The sequence below is a fragment of the Entelurus aequoreus genome, linkage group LG21 (assembly GCF_033978785.1).
Source record: "Entelurus aequoreus isolate RoL-2023_Sb linkage group LG21, RoL_Eaeq_v1.1, whole genome shotgun sequence".
Taxonomy (NCBI): Eukaryota; Metazoa; Chordata; class Actinopteri; order Syngnathiformes; family Syngnathidae; genus Entelurus; species Entelurus aequoreus.
Window position 1 is genome coordinate 45943460 of NC_084751.1, and position 14588 is coordinate 45958047.

General features: G+C 37.7%; 1 protein-coding gene across 1 annotated transcript in view; it reads right to left on the reverse strand.

The window, feature by feature from the left end:
• LOC133638626 (ciliary neurotrophic factor receptor subunit alpha-like) overlaps positions 1-14588 on the reverse strand; it is a 322030-nt gene that overhangs the window by 116543 nt on the left and 190899 nt on the right. Inside the window, exon 4 of the mRNA XM_062031417.1 lies at positions 11436-11602. Coding sequence (XP_061887401.1) covers positions 11436-11602 — 167 coding nt within the window. The remainder of the gene's footprint in view (positions 1-11435; positions 11603-14588) is intronic.

Here is a 14588-nt window from a genome sequence, read left to right on the forward strand (position 1 = left end):
TCGCTTTGCATAGGACTTTTGTAATGTATGGCTTAGATGCAGCTGCTCGGCCAAGGAAACCCATTCCATGAAGCTCTCTGCGTACTGTACGTGGGCTAATTGGTAAGTCACATGAAGTCTGGAGCTCTGTAGCAACTGAATGTGCAGAAAGTCTTTGCACTATGCGCTTCAGCATCCACACTGACCCCTCTCTGTCAGTTTACGTGGCCTACCACTTGGTGGCTGAGTTGCTGTTGTTCCCAAACTCTTCACTTTTCCTATAATAAAGTTGACTTTGGAATATTTAGGAGCGAGGAAATTTCACGACTGGATTTGTTGCACAGGCTGGAAATCACGGAGCGGCTCATTCTTTCACAAATGTTTGTAGAAACCGTCTCCATGCCTAAGTACTTGATTTGATACACCGGGCCAAGTGATTAGGACACCATCATTAGGATGGGTGGCCAAATACTTTTGGCAATATAGTGTACCTTGTGTATTCATTCAGCAGTGTTTAAACTAGTATGCCGTTTAATGCCGTTCATTATTCTATACAAACTTCATCTCGGTATGCAAAGCTCCGAGAAGTGGACGGGCTCTTTTCAACGTATTTACAGAGAATGATTTAGTATTCAGACGGACTTCCAAGCGGCGACTCCAGCTGCTCGCTGGGACTCTGTGACCTCGTTGTCTGAGGCTAAATGTGAACAAGAGCAGGCAGTAAACGAAGGTACAGCACATTCAATATTCACTATTTACTTAGATGTTGGAACGGTATCCACCACAAGTGAACTTCTAATGCTAACAGGCTAACGCTAAATCCGATGTGTTCACGTTGTCGCTATGCGATAAAACAAAACGTTGACAAAAGCCTGACTTTTATTAAACAATTTGGTACACTTTGTTGTTAAAGGCCTACTGAAAGCCACTACTAGCGACCACGCAGTCTGATAGTTTATATATCAATGATGAAATCTTAACATTGCAACACATGCCAATACGGCCGGGTTAACTTATAAAGTGACATTTTAAATTTCCCGCCAAACTTCCGGTTGAAAACGTCTATGTATGATGACGTATGCGCGTGACGTCGATGGTTGAAACGGAAGTATTCGGACACATTGTATCCAATACAAAAAGCTCTGTTTTCATCGCAAAATTCCACAGTATTCTGGACATCTGTGTTGGTGAATCTTTTGCAATTTGTTTAATGAACAATGGAGACTGCAAAGAAGAAAGTTGTAGGTGGGATTGGTGTATTAGCGGCAGGCTGCAGCAAGACAACCAGGAGGACTTTGACTTGGATAGCAGACGCGCTATCCGACGCTAGCCGCCGACCGCATTGATGATCGGGTGAAGTCCTTCGTCGCGCCGTCGATCGCTGGAACGCAGGTGAGCACGGGTGTTGATGAGCAGATGAGGGCTGGCTGGCGTAGGTGGATAGCTAATGTTTTTAGCATAGCTCTGTGAGGTCCCGTTGCTAAGTTGGCGTCAATGGCGTCGTTAGCAACAGCATTGTTAAGCTTCGCCAGGCTGGAAAGCATTAACCGTGTAGTTACATGTCCATGGTTTAATAGTATTGTTGATCTTCTGTCTATCCTTCCAGTCAGGGGTTTATTTCTTTTGTTTCTACCTGCAGTTAAGCCCGATGCTATCGCGTTAGCTCCGTAGCTAAAGTGTTTCGCCGATGTATTGTCGTGGAGATAAAAGTCACTGTGAATGTCCATTTCGCGTTCTCGACTCTCATTTTCAAGAGGATATAGTATCCGAGGTGGTTTAAAATAAAAATCCGTGATCCACAATAGAAAAAGGAGAGAGTGTGGAATCCAATGAGCCAGCTTGTACCTAAGTTACGGTCAGAGCGAAACAAAAATATGTCCTGCACTGCACTCTAGTCCGTCACTCTCACGTTCCTCATCCACAAATCTTTCATCCTGGCTCAAATTAATCGTCGCTTTTTTTGGTCCGAATCTCTCTCGCTGCTGGTGTAAACAATGGGGAAATGTGAGGAGCCTTTCAACCGGTGACGTCACGCTACTTCCGGTACAGGCAAGGCTTTTTTTAATCAGCGAGCAAAAGTTGCGAACTTTATCGTCGATGTTCTCTACTAAATCCTTTCAGCAAAAATATGGCAATATCGCGAAATGATCAAGTATGACACACAGAATGGATCTGCTATCCCCGTTTGAATAAAAAAATATATATTTTAGTAGGCCTTTAACTCATATTGTTTCGTAAGGTATTACCCTTATTTTATGTACTTACACTTCAACAAAAGACAGAAATTGCATCTGCTATGGTTTGATTAGTTACATAGTATTAGTGTTGTTCCGATACCAATATTTTGGTACCGGTACCAAAATGTATTTCGATACTTTTCTGTACTTTGATACTTTTCTAAATAAAGGGGACCAGAAAAATTGCTTTATTGGCTTTTTTTTAACAAAAAATCTTAGTGTACATGAAACATATGTTTATTATTGTAATTTAGTCCTTAAATAAAATAGTGAACATACTAGACAACTTGTCTTTTAATAGTAAGTAAACAAACAAAGACTCCTAATTAGTCAGCAGTAACATATTGTGTCATTTATACACCTATTATTTTGTACACATTATAAAGGACAAACTGTATGAATGGATTATTAATCTACTTGTTCATTTACTGTTAATATCCGCTTACTTTCTCCTTCAGCATGTTCTATATACACTTCTGTTAAAATGTAATAATCACTTATTCTTCTGTTGTCCCCATACCAATAGTTTGGTACCGGTACCAAAATGTATTACGATACTTTTCTAAATAAAGGGGACCAGAAAAAATGCCATTATTGGCTTTATTTTAGCACAAAATCTTAGTGTACATTGAACATATGTTTGTTATTGCAATTTAGTCCTTGAATAAGTAGGTTTAAGTGTTCAACTTCAGCCTAAACCCTTTCGGTCTGCAACATTTTCAATTTATGAATGTACAACTGTTTGTTTATGTAAAACTGTTTGTTTATTTTGTTGACCACTGACCGAAGAAATAATAATAATCCAAAAAATTAACTGAATAAAATGGTAAACATACTAGACAACTTGTCTTTTAGTAGTAAGTAAACAAACAAAGACTCCTAATTAGTCTGCAGTAACATATTGTGTCATTTATACACCTATTATTTTGTACACATTATGAGGGACAAACTGTAAAAATTGATTAATAATCTACTTGTTCATTTACTCTTAATATCTGCTTATTTTCTGTTTCAACATGTTCTATCTACACTTCTGTTCAAATGTAATAATCACTTATTCTTCTCTTCTTTGATACTTTACATTAGTTTTGGATGATACCACACATTTGAGTATCAATCCGATACCAAGTCGTTACAGGATCATACATTGGTCATAATGGTCATTCCTGAGTTTATAAACATAATATACATTTTTTTTTAAACGAAAGAAGATTTTGTGATGCTATAAAATATTGATGTAATCATAGTAGTATTGACTAGAAACGCTCCTGTACTTGGTATCATCACAGTGGATGTCAGGTGTAGATCCACCCATGGCATTCGTGTACATTCAGGGACGCTGGCTTTTGTTAGCGGTGACGCCGGTGAGCTATTGTCTCGTCCTACGGTGTGTAGTGAAGCATGTTTATCTACACACTGTCTGCTCGTAAGTACTCTGTATGTGTGCGCTGCCGAACATACTCCTCTGCTCGTAAAACCAGCAATGCCACGATATGACGATGACGGGTGACCGGTACTTTTTAGAGACCGAATATGATTCATTATCATCGCGGTACTATACTAATACTGGTATACCGTACAACCCTACATGGTATCAGTGTAAACGTAGACTGTACCACTCCCCAATAGGTCTTTAGCCTGGTTTGTATAAACTACCCTAAACTGTGAAATGTGGTGGAAACAAAAACAGAAAACTTGTTAATGTACAAGCTGAGAGAAAGTAGATGATAAAAGCTATATATTAATAACCATAGCAAGGAATGAGGACTAAAGAGACTCGGAGGTTGAGAGAAGAAATAAGATACTTGGAGATGTAAATATAAACGGAATACAATGATTTGCAAATCCTTTTCAAGCCATATTCAGTTGAATATGCTACAATGACAACATTTTTGATGTTCAAACTGATAAACTTTTTTTTTTTTTTGCAAATAATCATTAACTTTAGAATTTGATGGCAGCAACACGTGACAAAGAAGTTGGGAAAGGTGGCAATAAATACTGATAAAGTTGAGGAATGCTCATCAAACACTTATTTGGAACATCCCACAGGTGAACAGGCTAATTGGGAACAGGTGGGTGCCATGATTGGGTATACAAGTAGATTCCATGAAATGCTCAGTCGTTCACAAACAAGGATGGGGCGAGGGTCACCACTTTGTCAACAAATGCCTGAGCAAAATGTTGAACAGTTTAAGAAAAACCTTTCTCAACCAGCTATTGCAAGGAATTTAGGGATTTCACCATCTACGCTCCGTAATACCATCAAAGGGTTCAGAGATTGTGGAGAAATCACGGCACGTAAGCAGCTAAGCCCGTGACCTTCCATCCCTCAGGCTGTACGGCATCAACAAGCCACATCAGTGTGTAAAAGATATCACCACATGGGCTCAGGAACACCTCAGAAACCCGCTGTCAGTAACTACAGTTGGTCGCTACATCTGTAAGTGCAAGTTAAAACTCTCCCATGCAAGGCGAAAACCGTTTATCAACAACACCCAGAAAGGCCGTCGGCTTCGCTGGACTGATACAAAGTGGAAAAGTGTTCTGTGGTCTGACGAGTCCAAATTGTTTTTGAAAACTGTGGACGTGGTGTCCTCCGGACCAAAGAGGAAAAGAACCATCCGGATTGTTCTAGGCGCAAAGTGTAAAAGACAGCATGTGTGATGGTATGGGGGTGTATTAGTGGCCAAGACATGGGTAACTTACACATCTGTGAAGGCACCATTAATGCTGAAAGGTACAAAAAAGGTTTTGGAGCAACATATGTTGCCATCCAAGCAACGTTACCATGGACGCCCCTGCTTATTTCAGCAAGACAATGCCAAGCCACGTGTTACATCAACGTGGCTTCATAGTAAAAGAGTGCGGGTACTAGACTGGCCTGCCTGTAGTCCAGACCTGTCTTCCATTGAAAATGTGTGGCACCTAAAATAGCAGAAGGGAGACCCCCGGACTGTTGAACAACTTAAGCTGTACATCAAGCAAGAATGGGAAAGAATTCCACTTCAAAAATGTGTCTCCTCAGTTCCCAAACCTTTACTGAGTGTTGTTAAAAGAAAAGGCCATGTAACACAGTGGTGAACATGCCCTTTCCCAACTACTTTGGCACGTGTTGCAGCCAGGAAATTCTAAGTTAATTATTATTTGCAAAAAAAAAAAAAGTTTATGAGTTTGAACATGAAATATGTTGTCTTTGTAGCATATTCAACTGAATATGGCTTGAAAAGGATTTGCAAATCATTGTATTCCGTTTATATTTACATCTAACACCATTTCCCAACTCATATGGAAACGGGGTTTGTATAAGAAGTACAGGGACATGTGAAAGAAGGCAGAATAAGGAGCATTTTGTTAAAAGAAGTTCCCTCAGCCAAGGCGTTAATGTGGCCAGCATTAACATCTTCATGAGTCCTGTGTCCAGGATTTGGTTGAACATGTCACTGGATCACTTTATTGCAAACCCTCACACTCTCAAAGAAGTGATACAACCCAGTTGAGAACTGCTGGAAGCTCTTCCCTTATCTGTTCCAGTCCAGCTCATTCCTTCCCCAAAGTTGACACATTTTCTCTCTTCATTACCCTGCAGTCGGTGCTTTAGCAGTTTTAACAATCCCGCATAAACGTCCGCGGTCTCACGGAAAGACGACTTTACGAGCCCGACCGTCAGAGGCTTTTACGCAGCGTTTGTCATCCAAATTTGACTAACTAAAGCAACATCTGCCCAGATAGGTGTTGTTTTGAGTGTGTTTTCTTTCAAGGTTAACACGATAAAACCGGGTGGAACCTTATTTATGAACTGAAGTGGTCTTGGACATACTTCGTCAACGGAAAAGTAAGAGTTGCCCATAAGAAACAATGTGGATTTGAATAATTGGTTGTAGCGTCGATAAAAGTCCTTATTTTAATAAGAAACAGCACACTTGGAAGACACTATAATGTATATATATATATATATATATATATATATATATATATATATATATATATATATATATATATATATATATATATATATATATATATATATATATATATATATATATATATATATATATATATATATATATATATATATATATATATATATATATATATATATATATATATATATATATCAGAAAAACAGGGCCAGAGCATAATACTACCACCACCATGCTTGACGGTAGGTGTGGTGTTCCTGGGATTAAAGACCTCACCTTTTCTCCTGCAAACATATTGCTGGGTGTTGTGGCCAAAAAGCTCCATTTTTGTTCCATCTGACCACAGAACTTTCCTCCAGAAGGTCTTATCTTTGTCCATGTGATGTCAGATGAAACAAAAATGGAGCTGTTTGGCCACAATACCCAGCAATATGTTTGGAAGAGAAAAGGTGAGGCCTTTAATCCCAGGAACACCATCCCTACCGTCAAGCATGGTGGTGGTAGTATTATGCTCTGGGCCTGTTTTGCTGCCAATGGAACTGCTGCTTTAAATGGGACAATGAAAAAGGAGGATTACCTCCAAATTCTTCAGGACAAGCGAAAATCATCAGCCCGGAGGTTGGGTCTTGGACGCAGTTGGGTGTTCCAACACCCATTCAGCAATAAATTCCTAACTTCTCCTCTTATCTTTGTTTCTTAAAAATTAATGATGTGTTCTTAAACGACCAAATTGTTCCCACCTGCTATTCTTAAGTTGCTGAATGCCAAATGGTTAGCATGTGCGTGTTTATCATGATTTGCATATAAACACGCCATTATATCCCCAATATGCATAGGTAAACACCCTTAATTCCATAAATTGCATCGGTAAACGCCCTTGATTCCCCATATAAGGGCACAATTCCGGCGGAAAAGAAAGAAAAAACAAACAGATTACAGAAAATACATTCGTATTATCCCGCGGGGGGAAATACATAATGTCAAAACGTAAGTTTGAGAAAGGGGGGACTGCTCTTGGTAGTCTAAAGGGTTCAAATAAATATTTTTCACTTCGGGCAAATAGGTCTACATGGTGGTGAAATATGCGCTCCATCCCCAGGGCACGATCAACGGCATCTTGTAGCGTGCGCGCTCATTTTGCTATATGTCTGTCTTTCTTATCTATATATCTATATTTGTGTACATTAGAATAGAACTAATGTACACAAATTCTATATATATATATATATATATATATATATATATATATATATATATATATATATATATATATATATATATATATATATATATATATTTTTTTATGTATATATATATATATATATATATATATATATATATATATATATATATATATATATATATATATATATATATATATATATATATACTACCGTTCAAAAGTTTGGGGTCACATGTAAATGTCCTTATTTTGAAGGAAAAGCCCTGTACTTTTCAATGAAGATAACTTTAAACTAGTCTTAACTTGAAAGAAATACACTCTATACATTGCTAATGTGGTAAATGACTATTCTAGCTGCAAATGTCTGCTTTTTGGTGCAATATCTACATAGGTGTATAGAGGCCCATTTCCAGCAACTATCACTCCAGTGTTCTAATGGTACAATGTGTTTGCTCATTGGCTCAGAAGGCTAATTGATGATTAGAAAACCCTTGTGCAATCATGTTCACACATCTGAAAACACTTTAGCTCGTTACAGAAGCTACAAAACGGACCTTCCTTTGAGCAGATTGAGTTTCTGGAGCATCACATTTGTGGGGTCAATTAAACGCTCAAAATGGCCAGAAAAAGAGAACTTTCATCTGAAACTCGACAGTCTATTCTTGTTCTTAGAAATGAAGGCTATTCCCCAAAATTGTTTGGGGGACCCCAAACTTTTGAACGGTAGTGTATATATACATACATACATACATACATACATACATACATACATACATACATACATACATACATACATACATACATACATACATACATACATATATATATATATATATATATATATATATATATATATATATATATATATATAAACTATGATATTAATTAAACATTAGACAATAGAAGTAAGGGAACTTGTCACACTTAAGAACAAATAGGCCACCCTAAAAGTGCTCTGGATCACCCGTAGATTTTGTTCTCACCTAAGAAAACATTGGTGAATACAAAAATCCCCTTAAAAACTTGGTAAATGGGCCTAAGAACAAAATGTGTTCTTAAGAACGGTTGCTGAAAGGGGCCCATTGACCCCAAACCCACCTCAAAAGTGGTAAAGGAATGGCTAAATCAGGCTAGAATGAAGGTTTTAGAATGGCCTTCCCAAAGTCCCTGACTTAAAGGTGTGGACAATGCTGAAGAAACAAGTCCATGTCAGAAAAGCAACACATTTAGCTGAACTGCACCAATTTTGTGGTCAAAAATTCCAGCAGAAGCTTGTGGATGGCTACCAAAAGCGCCTTATTGCAGGTAAACTTGCCAAGGGACATGTAAGCAAATATTAACATTGCTGTATGTATACTTTTGACCCTCACATTTTCAGTAGATCCATAATAAATTCATAAAAGAAGCAAACTTCATGAATGTTTTTTGTGACCAAAAAGTATGTGCTCCAATCACAAAAAAATAAGAGTTGTAGAAATGATTGACAGCCATGACATGATGTTCTTTACAAGTGTACGTAAACTTTTGACCACCACCGTATATATGTATATATATATATAAAATAACAATATTTTTACTGTAGCTGATGGGCAAACAATGTGCAGTTACCGCAGCATTACACAAAACAACATAATATATTTCAAGGGAGTAAGAAACTATTACTAATTGGGAAGCATTGAGACGAATGTGCAGATTGATTTGTACTTTTTGTTCCAAGTGGGGGATGGACAAATGACATCACCCATGTGTCGCTGGAAATTATTCTCCTGTTGAATGCGATGACAAGAAGAAAAAGAAGAAAACCCTCCAGGAATTTGCAACGTTGTGATTGCGCCAATTAACGGAAAGTCCACCCCAACCCATGCTGCTTCCCTGGCCTTTTTTTTTGTTGTTTTTACTTGAGCAGCGTTGAATTATCGGAGGAAAGATAAATGTGTTTACAAGCTGTGTTATCTGACATCTTTTATTCAGACGTCTGACCACGCATTTGTAACACTCACATCAGCTTCAATTCATCAGCTCCGATTATTTTTCAAAGCTCCGCTCGTTAGTTTCTGGCAAACGGACCACGCTTGTTTGCCGAGGGAAAAAAAAAAAAGGCCCCGGCTCCACATTTCATTTATTGTCTCGTGCATTTTGTATGTTGCCGTCTTTCTGGCATTGATTACTGATGTGTGTGAAAGCAGCCACCCGAGGGAGTGAATACAATCAAGTCGTCTGTGGTTGAACAAATGTTTCAACATTGAGGGAGGGGCCGACATCTTCAATGAGATGCCCTCACGTCGGGGGTCAGCAACCACCGATGAGGCTCTTTAGCGCCGCCCTAGTGGCTCCCTGGACCTCTTTCAGAGATGTGTGAAAATGGAAAAAGATGAAGAAAATATATATTTTTTGGTTTAAATATATTTTCTGTAGGAGAACACACATGATTGTATTTATATTATTCACATGTGAATAATGCTACACAACTGTATTTATATTATTCACATGTGAATAATGCTGTATAATAAACTGTATTTATATTATTCACATGTGAATAATGCTGTATAATAGACTGTATTTATATTATTCACATGTGAATAATGCTGTATAATAGACTGTATTTATGTTATTCACATGTGAATAATGCTATACAATAAACTGTATTTATATTATTTACATGTGAATAATGCTGCATAATAGACTATTTATGTTATTCACATGTGAATAATGCTGTATTATTCACATGTGAATAATGCTATACAATAAACTGTATTTATATTATTCACATTTGAATAACACTTTATAATAGACTGTATTTATATTATTCACATGTGAATAATGTTGTATAATAGACTGTATTTATATTATTCACATGTGAATAATGCTGCATAATAGACTATGTTATTCACATGTGAATAATGCTGTATTATTCACATGTGAATAATGCTATACAATAAACTGTATTTATATTATTCACATTTGAATAACACTGTATAATAGACTGTATTTATATTATTCACATGTGAATAATGTTGTATAATAGACTGTACTTATATTATTCACATGTGAATAATGCTATATAATAGACTATTTATATTATTCACATTTGAATAACGCTGTATAATAGACTGGATTTATATTATTCACATCTGAATAATGTTGTATAATAGACTGTATTTATATTATTCACATGTGAATAATGCTGCATAATAGACTGTATTTATGTTATTCACATGTGAATAATGCTGTATAATAGACTGTATTTATATTATTCACATGTGAATAATGCTGTATAATAGGCTATATTTATGTTATTCACATGTGAATAATGCTTTATTATTCACATGTGAATAATACTATACAATAAACTGTATTTATATTATTCACATGTGAATAATGCTGTATAATAGACTGTATTTATATTATTCACATGTGAATAATGCTGTATAATAGACTGTATTTATATTATTCACATGTGAATAATGCTGTATAATAGCACTTTTAAAGTCGTATATAAGTCGTATTTGATAGTAGGCTAATATAGCTAATATAGACACTTACATCATGTGTTGTCTTCATTATAACACTTATATAAGACTTTTATAGCCATTTTGATAGTAGGCTAATATAGCTAATATAGACACTTACATCATGTGTTGTCTTCATTATAACACTTATATAAGAATTTTAAAGTCATTTTGATAGTAGGCTAATACAACTAATATAGACACTTACATCATATGTTGTCTTCATTATAACACTTTTATAAGACTTTAAAATTTTTTGCGGCTCCAGACAGATTAATTTTTTGTATTTTTGGTCCAACATTTTGGTTTGCCAAACCCCTGGTCTAGATTTTCAACGTTTTCTGATGCTTTGTCAAGTATTTGTGGGAAAGAATCCTAGGACTGTGCCAGGTTGGAGCCAAACGTAGTTGGTAAACGTTCACGAAAAGGTCCGCATATTTTGCAACGACGCGGCGAAACGTAGAGCAGAATGACTTCAAACACCGCAGCCAAAAGTACATTTGATTAGTGAGCATGCAACGTTGCACAACATGTTCACAACAACAATGGGGGAGGTACACCAAAAGGATATTGGAGAAAACAACTCCGGTAAAAAAGCATTTACCTATACTTGACTCCTCAAAGGAAAAGGTCCTGGATGATTTCCCCAAAGCGTTGATGGCCGTCACGTTGACCGTGTAGGGGAAGCTGGAGAAGACCTCTGGAAAACGTACGTGGCAGCGGTTCTTATGGAAGGAATCTTTCTGCACCTCCAGTGAACGCTGGTTATGTCTGGAAACACAACAAGTGCAGGACGGAAATGAGAAGCCGTGGCATTTTTCTGTCCAATCCTGTTGAGAAGATGGCTGACAAAATGGGTATTTCTCTCAGGAGGCTAGAGAAAGTGACCACATGACTTACCCTTATCATCATTCTCCCAGTCCTACACCTCATTATCTTTCTAATACAGTTATAATGGTATTACGGTATTAATGAGGGCCACCCGCTGTGGTTAGAGCTGCGGGACTTCATGATGTGGGTGGATGAAAGACAAAGACACACTCCATTGGTCTCCGCCTACCACAAGTGAGGGTGATAGTGTGTACCGGATGCTAAAACACACCTCATCAGCCCACACCCCTTCTTAAAGGCCTACTGAAATGATTTTTTTTTAATTTAAACGGGGATAGCAGATCCATTCTATGTGTCATACTCGATCATATCGCGATATTGCCATATTTTTGCTGAAAGGATTTAGTAGAGAACAATGACGATAAAGTTCGCAACTTTTGGTCGCTGATAAAAGAAAGCCTTGCCTATACCGGAAGTAGCGTGACGTCACAGGAGCTAGTATTCCTCACAATTCCCCGTTGTTTAGAATGGAGCGAGAGAGATTCGGACCGAGAAAGCAACGATTACCCCATTAATTTGAGCGAGGATGAAAGATTTGTGGATGAGGAACGTTAGAGTGAAGAACTAGAGAGGCAGTGCAGGGTGTATCTTTTTTCGCTCTGACCGTAACTTAGGTACAAGCTGGCTCATTGCATTCCACACTTTCTCCTTTTTTCTATTGTGGATCACGGATTTGTATTTTAAACCACCTGGGATACTATATCCTCTTGAAAATGAGAGTCGAGAACGCGAAATGGACATTCACAGTGACTTTTATCTCCACGAAAATACATCGGCGAAGCTCTTTAGCTACTGAGCTAACGTGATAGCATCTGGCTCAAATGCAGATTGAAACAAAAGAAATAAATCCCTGACTGGAAGGATTGACAGAAGATCAACAATACTATTAAACCATGGACATGTAACTACACGGTTAATAATTCTCAGCCTGGCAAAGCTTAACAATGCTGTTGCTAACGACGCTGAAGCTAACTTAGCAACTAAGCAACCGGACCTCACAGAGCTATGATAAAAACATTAGCGCTCCACCTACGCCAGCCAGCCCTCATCAACACCCGTGCTCACCTGCGTTCCAGCGATCGACGGCGCGACGAAGGACTTCACCCGATAACAGATGCGGTTGGCGGCTAGCATCGGCTAGCGCGTCTGCTATCCAAGTAAGCACTCCTTGTTGTGTTGCTACAGCCAGCCGCAAATACACCGATCCCACCTACAACTTTCTTCTTTGCAGTCTCCATTGTTCATTAAACAAATTGCAAAAGATTCACCAACACAGATGTCCAGAATACTGTGGAATTGTTCGATGAAAACAGAGCAGTTTGTATGGTGACACATTGGGTACGAATATTTCCGTTGCCGTCGTGACGTCACGCGCATACGTCATCATACATAGACGTTTTCAACCGGAAGTTTAAAATGTCACTTTATAAGTTAACCCGGCCGTATTGGCATGTGTTGCAATGTTAAGATTTCATCATTGATATATAAACTATCAGACTGCGTGGTCGCTAGTAGTGGCTTTCAGTAGGACTTTAATTCTTTAATAAATCCCTGGCCTGCTCCGGTTGTCACGATCTGTGGTCTGGATTATGTTTGTTATTTTTTGTTACCGTAATTTTCGGAGTATAAGTCGCACCGGCCGAAAATACATAATAAAGAAGGAAAAAAACATATATAAGTCGCACTGGAGTATAAGTCGCATTTTTGGGGGGAAATGTATTTGATAAAAGCCAACACCAAAAATAGACATTTGAAAGGCAACTTAAAATGTCTAAAGAATAGTGAACAACAGGCTGAATAAGTGTACGTTATATGAGGCATAAATAACCAACTGGTATGTTAACGTAACATATTATGGTAAGACTCATTCAAATAACTATAACATATAGAACATGCTATACGTTTACCAAACAATCTGTCACTCCTAATCGCTAAATCCCATGAAATCTTATACGTCTAGTCTCTTACGTGAATGAGATCAATCATATTATTTGATATTTTACGCTAATGCAAACTATGAAAAAAACTGCGACTTACAGTCCAAAAATACGGTAGTTTTTGGACTCTTTTAGTTCCTGTTTGCGCTCCATTGTTTGTTTAGTCACCATGGCGACTCATTAGTTTCACCTGCCTCATGGGTTCGGGACACGCACTTGCTCTAATCAGGAAAGTATTATTTAAGCCTGTCGTTGCCAGTTAGTCGGTCTGGCAACATTGTTCTTTCCATGCCATAGTTTCATGCTTGTATTCATGCGATTGCTTAGTTCATGCTGCTCGTTCCATGTCTTTTTCCATAGTTCATGCTATTTGTGTCAAGCCACAGTTTAGTGAGGTTTTCATGTTTTCAGTTTCATGTTTAATTTCCTAAGTTTTTTGCCTTAGCTTCCGCGTGCGATGGGCACACTCGCCTTCAGGTTGTTTTCTGTTTTTTTGTACCTTTTTGAGTTTTTGGAATTAAATATGTTCCTACCTGCTACCCTGGTCCTCAAAAGTCAGTTTGCATCCCGGGAGAACAATCCTGGCAGTAAGTTGCGAAAACCCCCTCGTCATGACACCGGTTTTGTTTATTTTAGGTTTTCAGTGTTTTTACCAGTTTTTTTCCTTAGTTGTCTGCAATAAAAAAAAGTGTGGCAAAACAATCTGGATTATGGGGTGTAGGTGCAGTCTGATAAACTGACAATTTAACCCTTGTGGTAATGTTCATATTGTTGTTACTCAGCCAGCGTTTGTGGGTCTGATGGACCCGTTGCATTTTGTGGCTTTTAATGCCTCACAATCAAACACTTATGTTAAAATACTGAACAGATGTTTATGTTTATTGGGATAAGGTAAACATCTGTTCAGTATTTTAACAATAAAAGTGTTT